General features: G+C 38.9%; 1 protein-coding gene across 4 annotated transcripts in view; it reads right to left on the bottom strand.

The window, feature by feature from the left end:
* rnf144aa (ring finger protein 144aa) overlaps positions 1–26,420 on the bottom strand; it is a 76,526-nt gene that overhangs the window by 11,736 nt on the left and 38,370 nt on the right. For all 4 annotated transcript variants that reach the window (XM_060853185.1, XM_060853196.1, XM_060853204.1 and 1 more), the window contains 6 exons: positions 24,563–24,639; positions 21,728–21,874; positions 11,206–11,310; positions 10,844–10,904; positions 9,107–9,314; positions 6,777–6,927 (listed from right to left, as the gene is read on the bottom strand). In XM_060853185.1, coding sequence (XP_060709168.1) covers positions 6,777–6,927; positions 9,107–9,314; positions 10,844–10,904; positions 11,206–11,310; positions 21,728–21,862 — 660 coding nt within the window. In that variant the 5' untranslated portion in view covers positions 21,863–21,874; positions 24,563–24,639. The remainder of the gene's footprint in view (positions 1–6,776; positions 6,928–9,106; positions 9,315–10,843; positions 10,905–11,205; positions 11,311–21,727; positions 21,875–24,562; positions 24,640–26,420) is intronic.

Genomic DNA, 26,420 nt, shown 5'->3' with positions numbered 1-26,420 from the left:
ATTAATTCTTCAAACATTTAAATAGGAAACACTATCCCATCCAAGAAAGGAAAAGGAAACTTTAACCTCAGTGGGCAAATACAATAGATGTTTTTTATCTACAAAAACAAGTCCCAAGTGACCATTTCCTCACAATGTCTTTTTTAAATAATGACATTTACTGGCTGTTTTTTTCCATTTGCCACTGAGAATTTGCTAAAACATAACAACTATTCACTAGGGACAAATAATGGGAAAAAGGTTCCCCAAGAGCCTGCCGTAGATTGTCAATAATATAAAGGCAGCCTCTCTTTGCTGCAAAGTGGATCCACTGTGAAAGCTTCTTTTATGCAGCATCTCACTCGAGCACATCGCAGTCTATTCAATGATAAGCCAGTAACCCACAGTGCCTGGTATGAGTGGTGCTAAATGTGGCTTGATTAAAGTAAAAATCTCACAACACCAGGTTATAGGTCAGCAGGTTTATTTGGAAGCACAAGCTTTCAGAGCGATGGTCCTTCTTCAGGTCGCTAGTGGGTCAGAATCATAGGCCTCAGAAGTTATAATAAAAGAGCAAAGTGTTATACAAATGATGAGATGTATTGATCAGTTGAATGATGCTTTGATCGTTTACTGTAACGTCTGTGGCCTATGATCCTGTCCACTAGCTACCTGTAGTCAGCAGCAGTGCTCCGAAAGTTTGTACTTCCAAATAAGCCTGTTGGACTATCACCTGCTGTTGTGTGATTTTTAACTTTGCCCACCCCAGTCCAACACTGGCACCTCCACATCATTTATTAATGTAGACTACTACCCTTAACTGTTCAGCAGGTATATATATTGGATAAACAACAGGAAACCCTGTTGTTAAGTTCCTGGCATGTATTTGAATTCACTGAACTTTCCCAGAACGGCAAGACTGACATATGAAGAGAGAGTGGATGGAGTGGATTTACACTCACTGAAATTTAGAAGAATCGTAGAAACATATAAAATCCTGATGCGACTAGACAGGCTAGATGCATGAAGAATGCTCCCAATGTTGGGAGAGTCCAGAACTAGCGCTCTAGGAATAAGGGGTAAGCCATTCAAGACTGAGATGAGGAAGAATTTCTTCACTCAGAGTTGTGAACTTGTAGAATTCTCTAACACAGAATGCTGTAGGGGCTAGTTCATTTGATATATTCAAGAGAGAGCTGGACGTGGCCTTTTTGGTTAAAGAGTTCAAGGGGTATGGAGAGAAAACGGAAATGGGATACTGAGATTGCATGATCAGCCACAATCAAGCTGCAGGCTTGAAGGGCTGAATGGTCTACTCCTGCACCTATTTTCTTTGCTAGGTGCGTAACAGCTCCACCCCCAACTTTGCTCTATCCTTTTGGCGGCAGGAATAGAAGAAAACTAGGCCCCACTCTCTTGACTGCTATCAATTTGCTGGAAGATGTGGCCTGTGTGGACATTGTGATAGAGTTCTGCTTGCAGGGATCAGCATAATTACGAGCAAATTCCAATGAGCCATTGCAAGATGCCAGGGAATTCTAAATGTATGAGAGTCAAACTTCAAACCACTTGCATTTATAATACTGATCAGAGTCTCAGAGAGAAACTGAATTTCCACCACGTAGCTTTGTTCTTCAAACTGCACTTATATTGCGCAGATGGAAAATGACATGTTTTAAAATTTTCTAAAATATGTAAAAGAAATTACTAAGAAAAAGAGCAGTGTACACCAACAAAACTGGTGACTGGTTTTATACTGTTTTTTCTTTCAAAAATAATTTTCAGTAATTTTAAATCAGGTTACTTTTGGCTGGAATACTGGATGTTCTTATGAAAATACTTAGTTTTGCCAATAACCCGTTTTCAAGCTCATTAATAAAACTTCAGCAAATCATTATTCTTGCATCTGCTTAAGCAATATTACTCAATGAAGAGAAAGGAAAATCACATGATACTTTTTATTATGCTGCAAAATTATTCTGGATTATTGAAAATTTTACTTTTAGGATTATACAAATGAACTTTTCTGAGAAATTTGGACTGTACTCAAATCAATTTTGAGCACATTTTGAATCAATTTTGCCAAACTGCTGTCAAGGAGAAACATTCCACCTCATCACATTCAGCCTTGGGATACTGCTGCATAATATAAACTGTACTATTGGGTTCAGTGATTTAGTTATGAGATTGACAATAATGACAAAAATTAATTGAAAGACCTACTTTAATAACAAAAGATGTAAGTTATTCTATCAAGATTTTTACTCAGAGACATTGATTTAAAATGGATGAAATTAGCCTTTTGTTTGTTTCTTCTACTATGCTAACACACTGTGAAAATTACAATTTTACCAAAATGCTCCTCTATATGTAAAACAAAAGTAGCAAATGTTGGAATGGCAATGAGAAGAAGGATTAAAATATGTATAGAAGCTTGACAAACAAAATGCACTGCTATGTTCTAATTGCAGAAGATGCTGAAGGAGGAATGGAAAGAAATGTATGGAGGTCTTTAGATTCCAGACAAAACAAATTTGAAGATTTGGCAGATTTCTCTAATACTTAACATTTCTTACAACTTGGAAAAATGTCCAATCAACTAGAAGGCCAGCTCTTAAAATACAATTAGAGACAAAAAAAATGAAACTGCAGATGCTGGAAACCAAGGGAGACAAGCAGGAGGCTGGAAGAACACAGCACACCAGGCAAAGTACCCCAACAAGGGTTACTTATGGATGATTTGCTATTGTTTGAAAAGTATATAAGAAACATTGATCAGAACTTGAACCCTCTGAGTTGGTACTTCTTGCTTTTATACTAATATTACAGTGCTTTTACTGTGTTATACAATGAGTGATAACGAAATAGAACAGAGTTTATCAAAGTCATATGATGTAACACCTACGAATATGACTCACCTGTACAGTTTATCATGCCCTTAACTTAGCAAAACATCCTAATGCGCTTCACAGGACAACATGTGACATATGTCATAACTATGTGAAAAGCAACATTTTTTAAAAATGTCTACAGAGAGGCTAATGAAGATCTGACTGTTTTTACATAGTTATGATGTACAACCTAAGTGGAATTAGAATAGTTGATACAGTATAACTTTCTAAATATCCATAACCTCAAATATGAATAGGCTTGTTTGGTGGGAGAGTGGTGTTAATACTAAGTCCTTTTTTGGGTTTGTTGCTAATTTATGTAGTGTTAGAGAACTGAACTTTGTCATGATTTCAGATTATATTTCCAAACTGCACACCTCAAATACCAGTAATTGGCCACAACTCCAGGCTAATCTCTGCAAAACACTTAACAAAAAGTAATGCCATCAAAATAAATGTTCTATTCTCTTACAAGTTGAATAGAACACAAGAACAAACAAAGAATTACAGAATTGTTACAGTATAGAAGGAGGTCATTAGAGAATTTGACTTATTGCCAATCTCCTGCCTGTTCCCCTTGCACATTGATTCCACATTCAAAGCACAAATGCTAAGATGCTCATATTAAAATGTTCATAAAATTGTACTTCACAAATAAGAAGGTCACTGCCGAGTGATATATGCTGCCTTGGTAATATCATTAAGATAACTGCAGGCTGGAAATAATTTCATTATCTTCCTTTGGTGGATGACAGCATGTAACTAATAAACACATTTAGAAACTGCCTTTAGAATATTCTATGCACAATTACCTCACTGTCTGGAAAGCAAGCTATTTATAACAGCTACATGTGGAGTTTAGATAGCAGTACAGATAACTTCCAATCCCAGTGAAAAATGTGGAATGCTCAAGACTCTTCTGATGTGACCAAACCAATGCTTGCATTCCACACATTAACTATTTGTGTAACTATGACTATGAATCATTTAAATTAATGACTAGATAGAGGAGCAAATATGCATTGGGCAGACCAAATCTTAAACTTAAACCTTTCAACATTCAAAGCAGCACATGGGCAAGATTCCACTCCATTGTGAAGCAGTGAATTTTGAACTATGATTAAAACATTTGTGTTAACAGAGTGCGTTGTGAAACAGTGAATTTTGAACTATGACTAAAACATTTGTGTTAACAGAGTGCATTGCATATTTATTTTGGTATATTCATGTGGCCTGTATAAAGTCAAGTCTCTTGGCACAACTTATTAATAAGTGTGTAAATTTTCTTTTTACATTTTCCGATTTCAAACTCTACAATGACCAAAGGACAGTACTAAATATGGAAAGGCTGCTGTTCGGAAAATTAAGTCGTCCTTTGATTTTTTTTTAGCTCACTCAGCATGCAAGCATTTAGTTCTCTCATCAACAGTCTAACAGTCTCTAGAATGATTCCAGAGTGTTGGCTTTTATTTGCCAATTGTAAATAATTCGGTGACTAAAGATGGTACATTACTGCATTACAGGGGGTCAATGTATTTCTTACCAGCTACCTACAAGTGCCAATGACAGCTTCAATTTACAGATACCTAAACAGAGGAAGTACTGCATAGAATGAATAAGTAAAGATCACGTGTTGGGTGAGCTCCATGGCTGTAAGGAGAAGATGTTCAAATACAATTCCTCAGATTGCATTTATTTTAGAATTATTTTTCAGAAAACCATAAAAAGACATAGCAATGTCTTTCTTTATTGGAAGTAGTAAAGTGAATTTTAAAAAAAGAAAAAAAAAAGACTATGATTTCAGCTGAGTGGGGAGCAGGAAGATGTGGATCTTGTGACAGCTCCAAAATGTTTGTACAGATGCCTCTGTAGGTGGTTCAAACTCAAGATGACATCAATTTGAAATGCATAATTTGGAAAAGTTATAGTTGCAAATCAAACAGTACTATTTATGATCTCTGGACTCATTAAAAAGTCAGCTTGTAATCAATTTTCCCAAATCCATTGCATCCTGCTTTTTAACAATAACAGGATTTGCCAAATATGTAGCCAACTAGCTGGTCAGTGAAATGGGAATTGGGAAAAATTTAGAAATCTGCAAACTGACCAAAATATTGGTAAAAAGGGAAGAAAAACAGAATGAGAGAAACGACATAAAACTAAAGGTAAGGTCTTCTACAATAGCTAGAAAGGACAGTAACACCAGGTATACAAAAAAATAAAGGTTCAATCTGGTGAAGCTACCATACAGGACTACTCACACCTTCAGCAGCACGGAATTGAGCTATGTATCTCATAGACGTACCAGGCTCATCTCTGCCGTTCTGTGACATCCAATCATGAATTGGCAATTAAACAACTCATTGGAGAACAAGACTCGACAAATATCCCCATCCTTAAATGATGGTGAAGTCAAGCTCAAAAGATGGAGTCCAAGTAACTTCACCCAGAATAAATTAGATTAGATTCCCTACAATATGGAACCAGGCCTTTTGGCCCAACAAGTCCACACTAACCCTCTGAAGAATAACCCATCCAGACCCATTTCCCTACCCTACATCTACCTCTGACTAATGCACTTTACACTATGGGCAATTTAGCATGGCCAATCCACCTAACCTGCACATCTTTGGACTGTGGGAGGAAACCAGAGCACCCAGAGGAAACCTACACAGACATAGGAAGAATGTGCAAACTCCACACAGACAGTCGCCTGAGGTGGGAACCGAACCCAGGCCCTGGCGCTGTGAGGCAGCAGTGCCAACCACTGAGCCACCATGCTGCTTCTGAGTGCACACATCATCCTGGCTTCTTCCTGACAGCCTTCAGTCTTCTTCACACTTGAAAACATACCAGAAATGGAGTGTGACCAAAGGGTTAATAATAGTGAGGAACTTCATGTAATTAGTATCAACAGTGATAAAAAATATTGGAGGAAATTAGGGAACTAAAAGAGGAAAAATCCTGAGGATGTTACTGATCACATCCTAGGATTCTAGAAGAGATAGCTACAGAAGTGGTGGATTCATGAGTTCCCAAAACTCCCTAGATTTTAAAACTATCCAAGCAGATTGGAAGCTAACAAAAGAAACATTCCTGATGAAGGGCTTATGCCCGAAATGTCGAATTTCCTGTTCCTTGGATGCTGCCTAACCTGCTGTGCTTTAACCAGCAACACATTTTCAGCAGCAAAAGAAACATCTCTACTTTGGAGAGGGAGAGGAAAAGAAATGGAACAATAGACCAATTATCCTGACATCAGTCAAAGAAAATGCTGGAATCGTTATTAACGAAGTTTCAACAATGCATTTAGAAATCATTGCATAATCAGACAAAATCAATATGGTTTTACAAAAGGAGATCATGTTTGCTGCATTTGTTCTAGTTCTTTGAGGCTTTAGCTAATTGGGTCGATAAACAGGAGCCAGAAGATGTAGCAGACATGGATTTCCAAAGGACATTTGATAGTACGCCATATATGAGGCCAATATACAAGTTAAGGGCCTAATGGGTTGCTTGCCATTATTAACATGATTGGAGGATTGTTAATCGATATAAGCCAGGCAGTGAAGATAAATGTCATAGTTTCAAGTTGGCTGGCTGTAATTAGTGGAGTGACTCAAGGGTCACTGGGATGTTTTCCTCGTGAAGGATGCTACATTAATATATATCATTGTTGACGGGGTTGCTTTTGTAGTGAGTCTTTTGCTAATTACATTGTTTACTATGCCATAATTGCATTTAAAACTTGCGCTGTTCAATCATACGAATGCATTTTAAATTGTGATGATCTCCCTCTAGAACCATCTTACGTGTAAATATGATCTGAAATGCTTCAATATGAACAATCACCCAATTCCTTGTTTTTATTTTATGAGGTGAAATGAGTTTCTTCATTTCACTTACATCAAGTGATTCCAGACAGTACCAGCAAAAGGCGTGCTTGCAGTTTTTGCACATCATCTGTGCACAGCCTTCATCTCTTTCAATGTAGACTTTGCACTTTGGGCAACGTTTGATTGGAACATCGTCCTCCTCATCATTTTCAAAGAATGAGCTGGGTGGGGAACAAAACAACCATTTTGAGAAAAATCTGGTACCAATATCTTGAGCAACAGTGCAAAGGAACATACCAGACACACAATTACTCAAAAGCCACAACAGGTTTCTACTGAATACTGATTAGATTAGATTCCCTACAGTGTGGAAACAGGCCCTTCGGCCCAACAAGTCCATACCGACCCTCCAAAGAGCAATCCACCCAGACCCATTCCCCTATACTTCCCTCTGACTAATCCACCTAACACTATGGGCAATTTAACATGGCCAATTCACCTAACCTGCACATCTTTGGACTGTGGAAGGAAACTGCAGCACCTGGAGGAAACCCACGCAGACAGTTGCCCAAGGCGGGAAATGAACCCGGGTCCTAAGCACTGTGAGGCAGCAGTGCTAACCACTGAGCCACCATGCCGCCTCTTCATGTGCCGTCTGCATTCCAATAGCCATCCATCAAAAACCTATTAAATTGCATGTTTAATTTCGAAGGCATCTCAAATATCTTGGGGAAGTAAAACCCAACTAGTCTAAGTGTTCAAACTATTGACACATATCTCTCTTTATTCTGACTAGAGCAGGAGCCTCATTTGTTTGACAAATAAGAGATTTTAAAATTGGAACATCTGTTTGCTCCATTTTTTCTTGGTGAGGAGTTAAAATTCTTATCATCACTTTTCACATGACTTTGAACCATCTACTTGCTCAAGTAGATGGAAAGAGATCTCACAACACTGACTGAGGTGTTCTCCAATGTCCTGGCCAACATCACTTCTTCCTTAACCAACACCACTACTAACGGTTTAGAACTCCACACAGCGATTAATAACTTCAGAGTCTTCCATGGTTTTTACCCATCTCCCATCCAGTCTTCGAATGACATGGGTTGCTTTTAACACAGTTACCCATTCTCACATATTCCTAGACCCAGTATCTCATTAGGTGGGTTGTATTTCAGTACAGCTCACCCACGTTCTCCTATATTTAACACCAATTAGTCAGCTTTTTTTCTGTCCTGGCCTGCTATTCAAAATCTCCTGATGTACCTATCCCTTTCATATGTCTCTGGGCTCTATCTCCACCTGTCCTCTCACATCTCTCTCAGCATAAACACCACGCTTTGTTCTGGGTGCTAACAGTTCTAGTGGAGAGTCACCCCGGACCCCAAAACATTAATTCTGCTTTCTTCCCATATATGCTGTGATTTACTGGCAATTTCTGTTTTTTGTATAATTGTTTATTTGGGCATTTATTCAGTTTTTAAAAATTGTACGTGACAAATTAGCTTCTTATTGGCAAGGCTGGCATGTGTTGCCCACCTCTGGCTAACTTTGAGCTGACCGTCCTTTGCCAGGCCTAGAGAGCAAATTAAGAGTCAATCACATTGCCGCTGTTCTGGAATTACATGTAGGCCAGACTCGGTAAGGACTGATTTCTTTTCCTGAAGGACATTAGTAAGTCAGATGAGTATTTAGGACAATTGACAATGGTTATATATTTGCTGTTAGACTAGCTTATAATTCCAGGTTCTAAATTTAAACTTCCCCTCCTTCAATAGTAGGATTAGAACTCATGTCTTCAGAAGGTTAACCGAGATCTCTGGACTACTAGTCCATCTGCTGTTTGTGGGATGCTTACCGATGTAATTTATTGGCTGTATAGCATTTGAGTCATGCAGAAACTGTATGACAGTACTGGACACATACAAGTCTTCATTCTTTACTCATGCAGTGGAACCCTTATTCCAGTGCTAGTACTCCTGTTTTAATATTAAGAGTTTGAACTTGTGGGAACATTTAACATTCAGTAACACAAAGTATTGTTTCACCCCAGAAAAAGGCATTCAGGCTGTTGTACCTTTGTTCAAGACTTAATACATCTCTAATGGGGGATCACTGCCCAGAAACATTAACTTGATCTCTCTCCCCCTCTCCAACAACATTTAATATTTTAGCATTTTCTGTTTTTAATCCCAGTGTTGACTAACAGTTCCACTGCACTTAGCAAATATATGCCTGCTTGGAAGACCGTCAATTAATGGCAGCCTTATTTCCAGTTACTCTTATAAAGTTCAGAGTGGTACCAGGAATAATCCGTCTTTAATAAACATGAGTGTGACATCACTCCTCTGTTATGTAACAGCAAAGGTAGGACCTGCTGCCAATAAGCAAAAAGAGTACCTTGATTCACCAGGAAGAAATGAGGTAACAGGCAGGTTTTCTTGGCAAGCCTGCCCTGGGTGCCAGTTCGCTTTGCAAAGAGAGCAAAACTCCAAGTTACAGGCTGCACACTGTACCAACTGGGGCTTCTGTAATTCCTCCTTTAGTTGGCAGACAGACTGGCAAGTGGAGGATGGGCACCAGGTTCGGCATGGATCCAAAAGCACTTCTGAAAAATAAATAGCTTTCTAACCAATTTTATAAAGGAGGTAGAAACCCTAATATGTGCCCTACGACAGTTAGCTTCTAATAAGCTGACGCACCCACCTACAAGCTATTCTGCAGTCTTGTATTAAGATGAATCAATATCATTTTAATCCAAACAAAGAAAACAACTGTACTTACTAAGTGCCATATGAAAGATTATTGCAAAACAAAGATAAGATCACACACTGTCGGGGTAACATATTTGTACAGATAGAAGGTTGACTGACTGGTAGAAAACAGTATTTACATAAATGGGTCTTTTTCAAATTGGCAGAATGTGACAAGAGGTTTTCTGCACGAGTCTACACTGGGGTTTCAACTTTTTACAATTTATATCCAAGACCTAGATGTAGGGAATAAATATTACAAAAGATAAAGAATAAAATATGTAGTGAAAAGGGTGAGAATGTAAATAGACATAGATGGTGAAGGGAATGGGTAAGAATCTGGTAGATGGGCCAACATAATGCAGGACAATGTGAAGTAGCTCTCTTTGCTAGAAAACATTAGAAAGCAGAGTTTTACTTAAGTTGAAGATGACTGCAGATTCCAAGATGCATAAAGATTTAGATACACTGAGTCACAAGAAATTAAGATGCAGTTGGAAGTAATTACGACTAATGGAATGCTATCCTTTATTGTGACAAAATTATTACAAGGATGTGCTTACACTAAAAAAGATACAGGGGTGATTCACCAGGATTTTGGCAGGGTTGGGGTGATTCATCTGTGAGGAGAGACTAGATAGGCTGGAGCTGTTTCCTTAACAGCAGAGATGGCTGAGCTTGCAGCAGGGGCAGGGGTGGTGGGGGAGACCTGATTTGAAGCATTCAAAGTGTTGAGGGGTTGTAGATAGGGTAGACGTGGATCAACCTTTCCTCATTATACAGGGGTAAATAACCAGGGGCACAGTTTTAAGGTAAGGAGCAGGAGGTTCAGAGGGGTTTTGGGGAAATTACCTTCCTCCTAGATGGTGGTGGTCAGTATCTAGGACTCACTGTCTAAAAGGGTGGCTGAGGCGGAAACCCTCACAACGTTTAAGAAATATTGAGATGAACACTTGATATGATATAGCATACAAGGATATGGGTTACGTGCTGGAAAATGGGATTAGAACAGATAGATGCTTGATGGCTAGCATGGACAGAATCTGCTGAAAAGCCTCATTCTGTGCTGTAAAACTATGACTCAAAAACTAGGAGCCACTGTTCAAAAATTGAGAATTGCTCTTTTCGGTCAGGGAATTTTTCTCTCAGAAGATCATGTAATTTTCAAACACTGTTTCAGAAGGTAGTGCATATGGAGTCATTAAATATTTTTAAAGTGAAAGTAAATATATTTGTGTCAAGCAAGAGAATCAAAGTTAGTGGGGGAGGATAGATGAGATTGAATTCAAAACAGCACCAGATCAGCAAAGATCTTATTGAATGGTGTAGCACACTCAAAAGGGCCGAATGGCCTATGTCTGTTTGCATAACATAATTTACTTGCCTTTTTCAAACTGCAATCTTTTATATCTCTGCATAAGTTCTGCTGCAACAACACATTCAATCTGTTGGAATGATGAAGAGTGAAATACTGTTATGTGCAAAAATGATCATATTTCAAGCCTCATCATCAATGAAATAATGCACAATGAGCATATGATTCAAAATATCTTTCATTTTAATTTTACTTCCACGTCATGTTTACATCAAGTACATTTAAAATAATAAAGCTCACTGGATTATTGTTATACAAAAAGTTGGATGTGAAAGCTACAAATGCTGAATGTACAAATACATGCAGAGAGTAAACGAGACAGTAATTGCAGTTATGTTGTCAATTAATCACTACAAAGATACATCTTTTACCTCATTTTCCTGTAGATGACCTCTCTTTGGGCAAGCAGCATCGGGGCAACTTATTGAGGATTCCAGGCCCTCTTTAATTAAAAGTTCCACGTACTGTTTCAGACACTGTTGGCAAATCAGAGCAAAGTAACAAAACTCTTCTGCCCCAGGATTTATACATCTTCCCAGATACAACTCTCTCTCTCTCTACCCCCCTGCCCTGCCTATGTACACCTCCTCCCACTCTGTCTGAATCCCACGTTTTAAAAGAAGGAACATTTCTCATAATTTTAAGTGTCAGGTCAAGGTTTACTATGAGAGACTATCAGTCCAAAACTGAGAGTACCAAGGCAACATTTGTTTAAGTGACGCAAGACCTATTATGCAAGTCTTTCAAGTGAGATTACCAATCATCAACTGTGCCCTGCTAAACCCGAGCACTCTTGCTGTTGGATTAAAAACTGCCCAAAGATTCTTCTGTCAACAAAATTAGGAGAACTTTATTCTGACAGTCTGGTCTGGATTTAAAATGACTCAGAAGTCTTGTGTTTTCCACAAAACACTCCACAGCTAATCTATTCACTGCTGAGGGGCTGACCACATTTTCTGTAGTCGCGCTTTGGAGATGCTGGTGTTAGACTGGGGTGGACAAAGTTAAAAGTCACACAACACCAGGTCTCTCCATCCTTCAGGGTCTCTGCCTGTATTCCTGATGAAGGGCTTTTGCCCGAAACGTCGATTTTACTGCTCCTCAGATGCTGCCTGAACTGCTGTGCTCTTCCAGCACCACTCTAAACTAGACTCTGGTTTCCAGCATCTGCAGTCATTGTTTTTACCCAAGTTATAGTTCAACAGGTTTAATTGAAAGCACTAGCTTTCGGAGCGCTACTCCTTCAACCAGCTGATGCTTCCAATTAAACCCGTTGAACTATAACCTGTGATTTTTAATATTTTCTGTAGGAAGTATGGCAACCAATTTGTTCATAGCATGAAGTTGCTGTTAATAAAGGACCAAATGGTTAGACAATTTGTTTTAGCCGATGAAGATTGAGGAATAAAAATTGTTCAGGGCACCAGGGAGAACTCCCCTGCTCCTTGAAATCATATCCTGGGATCATTCAAATCCACCTTGAAGTACAGATACTTTAATGTCACATCTGAAAGATAGAACACTGCATTTTTGGAGATCATGTCAGTATGGTGCTGAAATATCACCTTGGGTATTGGACTCTAAGCTAAAGATTAGGACTGGAGTCAGGAGGCAATGGTGGTAAACTGTGGAAGCCTAATCCCTAATTGATCACATCTCCCTTCAAAAATAATTCACAAGTAGTTTCCCGTATTCTGCATGTCAGAAGTTAACATAAACAAAGGCACAACCACATTCATTAGCAATAAAATGAGTGAAAACTCTGGAATTTGGCTCAACACTAAGTAACTATACCAATCTTCAATATGTGGTACAGCCCTGCCACATGCCCAATTGAAGGTAACAACTGGGCTAAAAGATACACCATTGACAAATAAATTTGATTAGAAATACTTCACTCCTGAACAACTCAAGAGATATGAAACAGAGCCAAACCAATTCAAGTCAAACAAGGTTTGATCTCTTGTTTATGAGAAATTAACTTGTTCTCAAACACAGAGCCCTACAATACAAACAATGGTCTCAGCATCCTACGAATTAAGGAGCAGAGGATAAATCCAGGATATTTTAATCAGATATAGAGAAACTTCTCCTCCCTTCAGGTGAAACAGTGATTCTTTTATATCTTCTTTTATTCAGTGTACTCAGAGCAACATACTATACAGCTTCCACTGCATTGAGGGGACCAAATGGACCGGTGACAATTTTGCATAACACCTCCATTCATGACCCTGAGCTTCTGGTCATCTCCATCTCTTTCCTTGCCGCTGTACTCCCTAAAAACCTGTCACGTCTTTAACTTTTCTCAGATCCAATGAAAGACCGTCTGCTTGAAACACTAACATGGTTTCTCACTCCATGGATGAGAGTATTATCAGCATTTTTGATTTTTATTCTAAAAGCCAGATTTTCTGCTTTATCACAAACCATCCTATAAGAATGATAATTCACTGTTCTAATTTCAAGATAACAAATGGCTACTTTAACCAGATGACCATTTTGATGTATATGGAATGGCTTCCCACCAACACCTGAAGAAGCTTCAACCAGAGCTCCTCTGCTTTTTCTGGTTTCCTTCTCTTTCTTTCGTCCCACGGATCTGGTGGCGTGCCGTGGCCTGGTCTCCTTGAGGGTCTCAGCTTGGTGTCTTGGCGGTATGTCGGCGGGTCTCTCAGTGGCTTATGGTGGTGTCTCGGCTTGGTGTGCGAGTGGGTACTGCCCGGGTATGCTCCAGAGACAGCAAGGGAGATCAGAGAGGTGGCAGTTCCAGCAGCAGCGACAGTATCTATGGTGATGGCTTCCAGAACAGACAGCTGAAGTCTCTCGGAGAGCAAGACAAGCGGAGGACTCATCAGAGACTGGTGAACTTTTAATTTATCCCTTTATTTTCCCAGTTTAAAGTACGAAATATGTCAATGTAAACTATAACCTATTTCTTTATTTTTCTACTATTCTATGAAGTAATGCTTAACTTATTAACTCTTGTTTCTGTTACTACATTGTACATAAGCTTTTTTTGTACCTAGGCACTTGGTGACCTAAGATGGTGCCATGTGTGATGAAATTACTCCCTTTTCACTGTATTCCTGTACTTCTGTAAATAAAATCTTTTAAAAAATAACAGAAGGATACTTCATATGCAGCAGTCAGCTTCTGACTTCCAAAAGGTGAAGAGATGGAAGGGTTTACTTCATGTATCACATCATTATAAATTCCTGTCCTGAGTTAGTCCAAGAGAACTAGGTTAGTATCTGCAATGTTAAACGTTTTGCAACAGGTAATGAGGATTTGGGAAGACTTGATAAGCAAATTAAGGGATGAATTTCTGGTCCAATATTGTTGAGCAGTACAGTAGCTAATATTTAAAATAGTGTTCGCAGTGGAAAGGAAAGTACAGATATTCAAATTACAGAAAAAAACAATTCTCATATACTATTAAAAAGAGGCAAGTACAGGTAGATAGATGGATAGATCCCTACAGTAGGGAAACAGGCCCTTCGGTCCAACAAGTCCACGCCGACCCCGAAGAGTATCCCACCCAAACCCATTCCCCTATATTTACCCTGACTAATGCATCTAACCTACACAAACCTGATCACTATGGGGCAACTTAGCATGGCCAATCTATCTAACCTGCACATCTTTGGATTTAGGACAGCTTACTGTGTAAAGCCAATCTAAATTCCACACTGATTGGTTCTCTTTCAAAAGAATCATTATTTATAGAAGTAGCGAACCCAGAAGACAAGAAACTTAAAACCAATGGCACAAGAAATCCATGCAGCTAATCTGAGAATCATCATATTTCTGAGATCTACAGCTAGTGGAGATAGTTATTATTTGAAAATTGATCAAACCTATGGAAGGTGATGGATGTAAGTTCACCAAATGTGGATTCAATAGGAAGATAATGGAAACCAAAGTTAAGAACCACAGACAAACTGCAAAATTATGGAGAGACTCTCAGAAGAATCCAATCTGCCTAGTTCCACAGGCTTCTACACACAAGAGGCTCCATGACCCCAACTGCTAGACCAGCACAATGAGTGCCTAATCTCCAAGACATAACTGGGAAGATAGAAAGTGCCATCTGTTCTTGTGGTAGAAAGTTTAGCTTTTTTTTTGAAAAAGGTTTCCATATACTGTATTTGAAACAGTGAACAAATAATTGAATATTACACCTTCTTGGATGGTGGTGTAAGATTCCTAATTAGTACTCAGCTTTAAACTGAATGAAAATGGGGAGTTTAAATCAATTCTATGAACTTAGATCAGAACTTTTGCTTTTATATTTGTGTATTATTCCTCAGTCAACGAGAGGGAGATGTGAAAGAATTGGTCTGAGCAACTTGGAAAAACTGATAGTCAGCCGGAAGTCACACATAATCCAGTCATTTATCTGCTCTTACATGAAGAGGACAGAGGACCTCTTGGACAATCTATCAGGACTGCAACGAACATAACGTAATACATCCCATAAGCGGGAGAAAATTGACAAACTCTGGAGTAACAAAGAAAGAATGAAAGTTTAATAGCCAAATTCCCTAAAAGAAGTCTTCTGATTTAAATAAGGACATAAAATGGGAAATGGCCCACAAATGAATATTTAGTCCATTTACAGGGAATTAAACACATTTTTTTTTGAGGGGGTGGATAGGGGGCATGGTTCCTGATCAATAAGAGTGAGTGGGTTCAGCTGTTACACATGGCAAGAATTTAGTTAAAGAGCTTCTAAAGGGAATACGGATCTGAGTTTGAAAATTGTACAGTCTGATAATCTTTACAGATTTTGGCTGATGAAAGAGTAATCTGGCTGGACCACATGCCCACTCACACTCTTGGGATTGACAATGGCAGGGAAGGTGCATTCTTATCTCACCAATACTTCATCCTTAATTTTTGCACTCATTTATATTAGCACCTATGGTCTTTACCAACAAAAATGTGGCTCTTTACACTTTCAACCATGGAGCCATACAGACATTAGCTGGCCTTACCTGGTTAAGAATGGGATTTTAACAGTACCTTACCATCTGAGCTAGGACAGACAAACCACCAGTGATTCCATTTTTAATCATTATCCAGACTTTTCTGCATAAAGGACAATTTGTTGGATTCAGCTGTGATGACTCCAAGGCCTAATCAACATTCTAACACTGACACTTCTAAAGACAGTTGCTTTTGGTAAGGTACTGTCAGCACCAGTGGAACTGGACTCCAACACGTCTTTTTTTTTAAAGACAGCACGAAACTCTGAAGGGAAACAAAAGTTGTGCTGTAGCTACTAAATACAACAGATTCATATAAATTACTTATATAAAATCTGTTTGAGCAATTCATCTTCAGAGAATTCCAGAAAAAATGAAAGCTTGATCAACTATTGTGACTCAGAAAATGGTAATCCCTCACAGCATATATTTTAGGCTTCAGTAATCAATGATAATTGAGACACCAGCTATACCAGTTTGTGGAGCCAGAGCATATGGAGACAAATGTACCAAATTTACACTTGCACCTTACAACATCTGCTATTTGATGTAATGTAATGACACTGTTTATTACTGAATTATACCCAGTGAAAGGTTTATGTGCTAATTTCTGTTGATTAAAAAAAGCTGTCTGGTCAGCTTAGTAACACATAACTGCTCAATAGTCATAAACTAAATATCAAAATGTCTCTGTCATTTGGTGCTGAAGTTGAGAGAAGTTCTGTGTAGGATAGCACCATTGAGCACATGTTATTATCTGATGTGGACAGGTTGAAGAATCAGCCTACCCACAACTAGGACAGAATGGCAGATAATGGCAAATTCCATCAACTAACATGTTTTTGATTTTTCTATCTGTGATATCCTATGTTGACATCACCAGGCTACAACTCAAATTCAGGAGGCTGCTAATGTCATCTACTGACCTATACAATACTAGCAATCGAGACTCCAATGGCTGGAATCTGGGAATTTTGTTGCTCTAAGTGCTATAATATTATAAATCCAATCAGACTTCAGTTTGTAGGTTTTAGTTTTGTTGCTGCTACACTTAGTCTGGGAGCATCCATTTGGCTTAAAGGACATAATGCATTTAACGTTAAACTTTGATCCAATAAATATCTTTAAGCATAGGTGAGAAGGAGCACAAAATAGAATCATTGGTGAAGGTGGAATACTACAAATATATATTCAATGTACTCTTGAACCATTGATTCCACTCAATTCTTTTTCTGTATATAGCAGTTGTCATCATTTAGTCATGTCGTCCTTACTTTATATATCATATTTCAATCTGTTCTTACTTGCCCAGTCAGGAGTGAGCAAGAATTTTAAGCATGTCCTACAAACTTAAAATGATTGGTCCCCAGGCAATTTCAGGAATTTTAGAAAAAAGAACTGTTTTCTCAGTTGAAAGTTTAATAATTCAGCGTGTTTGAACAGGAAATAGCTTAATTATTTTTCTTCATGGCATTGATTAATGATAAGGACTTTGTCTCTTATATTTGGTTCCTTCTCTGTGTCCGTAGAATTATTTAAAGAAAGACTTGTATTTATATTCATGTCCACTTGATATCCCAAACTGCTTCACAGTCAATAAAGTTCATGAAGTGTAGTCACTCTGAAGACTCCATTAATAGCCATGTCAAAGTGATCATGTAATCTGATTGCAATGTTGACTGAAGTATAAATATTGGTCAGAACACCGGGATAATCTTACACTGCTCTTCAAAGTAATACCATGGGATTTTATGTCCTCTTGAAATACCATTTTGGGCCTTCATTTGATATTGCACCTAAAAGACAGCAGCCCAGAGTACAGCCCTCCCTTTGTGCTGCGCTGAGTGTGAAGATTTTCTAATCAACCTGTTCCACACCACTGGAACAGATGAAACTTGAACCTGGGCCTCCTCACTCAGAGGTAAGGTCACTATGTCTGCATTAACTTGGAGATCATTGGAGTGTAAGCTGAGATTGTTGCACTCATTTCCTGGCATGAGATTCAAACCCACATCCTACTGATTCAGATGTGAGTTTGCTATCAAGGTAGTTGAAATATTTGACCTCTATTCCACTTGAGACTTTATGCATACCATTCCGATATTCCAGTCTGGCAACAATAGCTTTTGCCATTTACCCAGCAATACAGAACATAAACACTGTTTACATTCCAGAGAAACTCATTGGAATGTCCACAGATACCTAACAGACCATGCAATACCTCAATTCCTGAGTAAAAACTGTGATGAAGAAGCAAGCAAAAGGTAAAGGACAATAAAACATTGACTCACTAAACCTCATTCCTCAGTCACCAATTGTATTTCAAAAACATGTTATGCCTTGGAATTTGAGTGCTACTTGGTGGATTATTCCAGATCTTTATAGGTCTTTGGAATGAAGCTTTTGTCTTGTAATGATAGATTTACAATCACTTTCCATCAGTTTACATTTATCTTGGTCTATCTTGTCTTGAAAATATATTCTGGGCTCACCTTTTGTTTTTATGCACAAAGCTTTGGCCATTTTGAGAAAACTGGGTTCTACATATTCTGGCAATTTAGCAGAGGACATTCCAAGCATTTGAACTGAAAATATCTGTTCATAAATCACAATTTTAAAGGGGGTGCAGAAGCAGACAGGTCTGTGAGGTTACAGACAAAGTCTTTAAAAGGTGACCAGAGCAAATAGAACATACATAATTTTTACCAAATGTTTAGTCATCTCACCTTATATCTCATTATACGGTTCAGTATTATGTTTTATTCTATAATGATAAATTATATTGAAGATTGTTGTTGTACACAGTTGCCTTAATTCTTTCCTCGTTATATTTTAATTTTCTTTGCACCCTCATCAATGTCTTGTTTTATTCGTAGGGTCCACAACCTGTGATTCCTGAACATTAATTCCATAAACCCGTGATGATTTGCATAAAGAGAGAGAGCCCTTTACATTGATTTGACAGACTCAATAATGTCACAGAAACACAAATAGAAATCAAGTGTTTTTCATGCTGAACGAGTTAGATTAATAACAACAGCATTGATATGACAGCTCTTACTCATCCCAGTCAAAAGATAAAGAGTTCGTAAAAACCAGATGAAATCTCACATTGTTAAACTCTCTTCAACTAAAGCAATAGTGCACCAGCAAGACATTCTCAAAGTCCTGCTTCACTGAGTCATGAACAGAGATGTACAGCATGGAAACAGACCCTTTGGTCCAACACACCCATGCCGATCAGATGTTCTATTTAAATCTATTCCCATTTGCCAGAAATTGGCCTACATCCCTCTGAACTCTTCCTGTTCATATAGCCATCCAGATGCCTTTTAAATGTTGTAATTGTACCTGCCTCTCTGACTTCCTCTGGCAACTCAATCCATACAAGCATCACCCTCTGAGTGAAAGGTTTGCCCCTTAGGTCACTTTTAAAACTTTCTCCTCTCACCTTAAACCTACACCCTCTAGTTTTGGGCTCCCCCACCCCAAGGAAAAGGCCTTGCCTATTTAAGCTATTCACATCCCTAATGATTTTATAAATTTTTATCAGGTCACCTCTCAGCTCCAACAATAATAACCCCAGCCCATTCTGCTCAAATCCTTCAACCCTGGCAACATCTTTGTTAATCTTTTCTGAACCCTTTCAAGTTTCACAACATGCTTCCTGATCCTACTGGATCAGAAAAAGCTTTAAGTAAAATTACTCAAGGCAACATTTTTCAATTTGTGCTAAGTTGAGTAAAGGTATGGAAAAATGGTTTAAATTAAAATACAATTCTGTGCTTGACCTAGTAACATTTGATTTGATTGCTGGAACTAACAACATTCATCCTGAATTCTAGATTATTTAAGACAATGCTTTGAGAAGTTCTGTTCCATTAATGAAACCTCAAGTCGACTCCAAATAATTCAAAAAGCACATTTAAAAAAAAGACTGATATAGGTGCTATTAGCTAGGACAGCATTTATTGCCGAACCCTAACTGCCCAGAGGGTAGTTAAGAGTCTAACATATTGTTGTGGGTCTGGAGTCACATAAAGGCCAGGTTATGTTCCTTCCCTAAATGGCATAAATTAATCAGATAGATTTCCAACAATTGGCAATGGTTTCATGATAATCATGAGACTCTCAATTCTAGATTTTAATTGAATTCCAATTGTACCATCTGCTATGTTGGGAATCAAATCCAGATTCCGCAACGATCATTTGGGTTTCTAGATTAATAGATTAGCGATACCACCTCTCAGCCTTATCCTTACCTCCCCTTACCCATAAATTTAAAACTAAATTGAAATTGTGCAAAAATCCTACCTGTGTTACTTTATCAAATGACTTAATTTAAGTAATTCAACTTACTACAAATATAAACAGTTCAGAATAGTGGAATGGCTTCTGAAAAGTGACAGATTGTTAAACTTACTGGTCTTATTTTTACGTTAGACAAACATTTCTTTGAGCTTTCCAGTTAGAGGCCATTATTCCTGGTGTATGTTTCCTACAATATCAAAGAAACTCTACAGCTTGAATGTAGACCATTTGGCCCATTGAGTTCCACACTTCCACTCTATCCCTCTTACTGCATTTCCCATGGCTAATCCACCTAGCGTGCACATCACTAGACACTATGGACAACTTAGCATAGCCAATCTGGCTAAACTGCACATCCCTGGACTGTGGGGAAACTGCAGCAAGCCCATGCAAATACAGCGAGAATGTGCAAACTCCACGGTGTTAGTTGCCTCATGGTGGAATCGAACCTGGGTCCCTGGTGCTGTGAGGCAGCAGTGCTATTCAGTGTGGCACACTGCTGCACAAATTAATGGGAGTTTTTAAAAAATGGATTAAAAAGCACTGAAGAAAATATTTTGTGATTTGTTAAAAGGCTTCATGTTGAGGTGACATTTACTAATTCCACTATCCTTTAAAATAAACTTGCAAGACCCAGATTGGAAGTAATTTCCAACAGATTCAAGTTTAGCTGTTAGGGAGAAGAGGGTGTGGTGTGATTTACCCAGGAGGGAATCTCAAACTCAGGAGAGGTATTTGAATTTAGTTTTGAATTCAGATGTTTCCCTTGCCATTCTCTAAGAACCCAATGCCTGGGGGAAGAACGCCTCATCTTCCGCCTCAGGACCCTCCATCCCCATTGCATCAATGTGGAAGATTTCACCAGTTTCCTCATTTCCTCTCTCTCCACCTTATCCCAGTTCTAACCTACCAACTTGACACTGCCTTCATGTCCTGTCTGTCTATCTTCCTTTCCAACTAGCCGCTCCACCCTCCTCTCTGACCAATCACCATTACCCCCACCTCTGTCTACCTATCACACTCTCAGTTACCTTCCCCCCAGCCCCACACCCCTCCCATTTATCTCACTACCCCCTCAGCTCACAAGCCTCATTCCTGATGAAGGACTTTTGCCCGAAATGTCAATTCTCCTGCTCCTCGGATGCCGCCTGACCAGCTGTGCTTTTCCAGCACCACACTCTGGACTGTTTCCTGTTTCAGTTGGTCCAAGAGTCCAAACTCACTGGGTGGAAGAAACAAATGTAGCCGTTCACAAATGATGCTCTTAAAGGCTGAATAAGTGCCACGATCTGATATTTTAAAAATTCCTTGTTCATGAAAGAAAATCAATCGAAACAGACCAGAACTTTTAAGAATACCTGTGTTGAGTTGCTTTGACAAGCCATCAGCTGTAGGTTAGAAAACAAATTACCATTGGTTCATGCAGTTTCAACAGAGGCAGTTTTCTGGCAGGTATTGTCATGCTATTATGAATCCTTGACTGAGTTTCAAAAACCCACATTTATTTCAGCAAAATATATTGGGGGCACTGCAAACTTTACAAAGTTATTTAAAAGATTGCACAATCAAAGCGAAAAAACAAAATCATACCAACCAGGGTACAGAATACACATTGACATTGTGTTAACGTTGTCATTTGCTCCAATGGATATTCCCCAAGGCACAATTTACAAGACACAAGGGGATCCAGTGCCAGGTCCCAGGTAGGCCTATATCTTGCTGTTGTCATTCTAAGCCGAATCTGGAAGACAGAGAAAAAAAGTGAATTATCTGCAATTGAGACAACTTAATTGACAATGGCTTTCCACTAACAAACAATGAGGAAAGGAAAGCACATTAACAAGATCAGTAATGGGGTACTGACAGTCTGATAGCAATCAATCATTTAACAGCTGTTGTTTTATCTGAATGTTTTTGTGGTGCAGTTTACATAATGCGATGTGGCAGATAAAAGCTGTATTTATTATTTTGTAGCTTTCATGCCATTTTGAGCTAAATTATCCCATTTTCAAAAGAAATTGATTACTTCAAATAATTGTCTGACAATTTCATGGTGCTGTGAATCAACAACTTCCCTTTTTTGAAATCCTATCATGGGATCCTGCACCACAGAAGGAATTCGTTCAGCAAATTATTCATGTGCCAGCTCTTTGAAAGAGTGATCCATTTATTTCCATGATGCCTGCTCTTTTCCCATAGGCCTATAAATTTCTTCCTTTAAATTATTTATCCAAGTCTTCTTTTGTCAGTGTGACAAAATGTGCTTCCACCAGCCTCTACATCAAAATAACTAACTATGCCATTTTATCTGTGGTTCTTCTGTCAATTATCACAATCTATGTCCTCTCTGACTGGCCCTAATGCTAGTGAGAACAGTTTTCCCTTACTTACTCTTGCTAAAACTCTGCATTAGTATTGAATACCTTCGCTAACCACACCTTCTCTGTTCCAAGGAGAAATGCCCAGCATCTCCAGCCTCACCACAGAACTTAAATATCCCATTCCCTGGAATGACTTCAATAAATCTTCTCATCTTTTCCAAAGCCTGGACATTCTACCTGACGTGCTCAGAATTGGGCAAAAAAGGCCAGTTGAACCCTTGATACTGTTGTTTATCGGTTTAGCACAGGATCCTCGCTACTGTATAAGACCTTGCGTTTCCCAACTGGGTGAAATAGATACAATGGAAAGTGAGTGGTTCCCTCCCCTCCCAGCCTGACATCTCAAATCAAGTGCTCAGTTACCAATCAGATGTGCAAAGAGGGGCTCCAACCCTATTGGGCAACTAAACTTCTACAGCAGAGGGATTATACAACGAAAAGGAACACAATCATGGCTACAAATATAAAGGTCCCCACCCCCGCTGCCCCCCCCCCCCCCCCCCACCTCTCTGAATCTGTCTGCGTTTTCAGTTAAAGGCTTGAAGAAGCAAAAAAGGGAATGAACCCAAAAATGATACATTTGCTGCCTTCATCAGCCGACTTTGCTGCTACATGCAGTCATGGTCTCAGCGGCAGACCTCACCCTCCTCTGACTGGTGTGTTGATGGTGTGTCATATTGTCGTGGTTGTTGGTACGTTTGCCAAGCTGGAAAGCTGACTTGCAGATGTTTCATCTCCTGTCTAGGGATGTCATATTGCTGAGCAAAAGTCGTGGCTGTATTTCATGTTTGGGATTGTTTAATATTCAATCTATGTTTGATACTTCCACTGTCAGTCTATGCCTTGATGGCCAATGCATTTAGTTCAAATTGGGTAGCGTTGAAAGAAGTGGAAATTACAATTAGCCTCTCTATCTCAGGTAAGGTTGAACAACGAGACTGTATTGAAAATTAGTTGGGATTTTGAGAGGGTAATGCAAGAAAAAAAAATCCACCAGGTATTTAGCCAGTACCTAAAAGCATAAATAAAATAACTTTTTTTCTGTACTTTTTCTGATAGTTTCAGATACTACCTAAATTGTGGTGCTCATAATTAGGCATAACATTCCAACTGAGGTGGATCCATATAAAAGGTTCACCATCATGCCCTTGCTTTTATAGTCCCATATCCCTCAGCTACTACACCCACCTCTATGATTCTATCTTTAATTTACATTGCCTTTCTTGTTTATTCCAACCAAAATGTAGTACTTCAGACGTTCCACATTAATTTTCATCTGCCAACCATTCTGTCAGCTGATGCATTCTTGAAGTTGTTCTGACTGCTTAGAATATTTCAAGTTTTGTGTTATCTGCACATTTTGACATTTTGTCCCGAATACCCAATTCTAAAATAAAATTAATATTGATTAGGAAATGCACTGGTCCTAGTATCAACCCCTGAGAACCTCACTAAATGCCTTCCTCTAAACTAAAATAAACTGTTTCCCACAACTCAGTTTCTTGTCACACTGCCAAGTTCTTATCCATGATGTCACTGTCTCTTATATTCCATAGCTTTCAACTTGCTCACAAGTCTGTTATGTGGCATGTCTTATCACGTCTTTTAGATTTTCATGTACACAACTTGTCCTCATTAACCTTGTTACCTCACCTACAGCTTAATGAAATAACTAATATCAATTATCATTAATAAACCTACATTGGCTTTCTTTAATTAATCCAATTTTGTTCAAGTGATCACAATTTTTTTCCCTGGACTATAAGTTCTGATGGCTTTTCTACCTCTGAGGTTAAACAGACTTATATCTGGTAGATTTATCCATATACTCCTTTTTGAATAATAGTGTAACATTTACAAATAAAAATGTAACCCTTTTAAATTCCTGAATCTACAAGCTATAATTACTTCTTGCAACTTTCAGTGTTTGCAATATCATTTCAGATTATTTGTTGAATGCTTTTTCCTTGGCCAGTAAATAATTATACATATTATTTTTACTCATACATAAATTCCTTTAGCAATAATTTGCTAAATAATCTACTTACTGATGGACCAAGTTCCAAACGATCTGGTAAACATGGAAGTCATTGGTGGCTGGTGTTAAACATAACATGAAACTGACCTGAAATTGACATGTAAAAAGTTGTAAATACAAACATTTTGATTTCTTTCAGAGTCACACTACAATAATCATGTTGTAGATGATCTAAATTCAAATGTTCTGGACAATTTGCTTCTCCAAAGAATGAGCTTGTATTACTCCTTTAAACGACTGCTTTATTAATACAAAGTAGATAGGTACGAGTCTGGAAGAACACAGCAAGCCAGGCAACATCAGGGGTGGAGAATTCGACATTTCGGGTACAACCCTTCTTCAGGAATGGAGGTGGGGGTAGGGGGAATTGCAGATTAAGAGAAGTGGGAGAAGGGTTCTGGGTGGGGAGAGGGGTCGAGTGGTGAGGGAGTGGCGAGTGAGTGACAGATGAATACCCAGTCGGTCAATAGGAGGAATGAAACTGGTTGGTAGCTGGAGCGAAGGGTCAGTTGGAAGCAAGGAGACAGGTAAGGAAAGGGCGTTGGGGGGTGGGAAGGGAAGTTATTTGAAATCGGTCTGGTTGGTAGCTGGATGGAAGGGGAGTGGAAGGGAGGAGATGGGCCTGGAAAGGGAGTCCCTTCCTTCCAGCTACCAACCAGAATCATTCCTCCTATTGACCAATCAGGTTGTACCTACTACCTGTATTCACCTATCACTCCCTCACCACGCCTCATTACGTTTTGTTTGAGAAAAAATCTTCTCAGCTTGTTCTTCCAGCTTCAAACATTAATAAAATACATGCCAGTTTTCTCTGTCTCTGCAATCTTTAAATTGTATAAATTTACATATTACTCTTTAATCCTTTGTACCAAAAAGTATTACTACCCTGTATTAAAGTTCATATACCATGTGGTTGGCCATTTCATCAATCTAAAGCCTCTAAAGTCAGGAATAATCAGAAGACCGAAAACGTCATGGTTTATAATGAAAAGAAAGAAAAGTGAACTGTCTCACACTTACTTCATTAAATTAAAAAAAAATCATATTGCATTTCTTGCACTTTGAATGAACAAAATAAAAATTAATAATATGCTTGGTAGAGTAGGCTCAAATACGATTTTTATTATTTAAAAATACAAGATTCAAATCTGATATTTTTCTCATTCAACACTTATCCCCCTCCCCAACCCTAACCTCAGTTGGTTTGATTGCTGCTGGCTACTCGCTTGTTTTTTATGGTCTCCTTTTTCATTCACTCCTTCATGAAGAGACAATGTCCCTTTGTAACAACAACTCCTGTACGTGTGTGGATCAAGGGGGAGTTTTGATTGACATAGAAGCAGTATTGAAAGAACTGATCAATTTTCCCATTCCCAATATTCCTCACCACCGTGTTAAACGTAAACCTATAATATTTTGTCAGAGAGTGTAGAAACAGACCCTTTGGCTCACCATCATCATCATCATCATGGACAGTCCTTTTCAAATGAGGACGACTCTCCCCCACTCTCAGGGGTGAATCTGTAGGTGGCTGCACAGACCGATGTGGCTACCACAGGCTCAGTTACACGGGGGGCAGGTGGTGGTCATGGGAAGGAATGGATAGAGTGTTTTCGTCTGGCTTCTACTTTTTCCTGACGGTAAGTCTCAAGGTGTTGGACACCTTCCTGGATGTTCCTCTTCCACTCTGGATGGTCTTGGGCCAGTGATTCCCAGGTGTTTGTGGGAATGCTGCACATCGCTAGCGAGGCCTTGAGGGTATCCCTGACGCGTTTCCTCTATCCACCTGGGACTAGCCTGCCATTTCAAAGCTGGGAGTGGAGCAGCTGCCTGGGGAGTTTTATGTTGATCATGTGGACAACATGCCC

Source organism: Hemiscyllium ocellatum, chromosome 3, assembly GCF_020745735.1.
Source record: "Hemiscyllium ocellatum isolate sHemOce1 chromosome 3, sHemOce1.pat.X.cur, whole genome shotgun sequence".
NCBI classification, from domain to species: domain Eukaryota; kingdom Metazoa; phylum Chordata; class Chondrichthyes; order Orectolobiformes; family Hemiscylliidae; genus Hemiscyllium; species Hemiscyllium ocellatum.
This window is presented reverse-complemented; position numbering and strand designations above follow the sequence as displayed.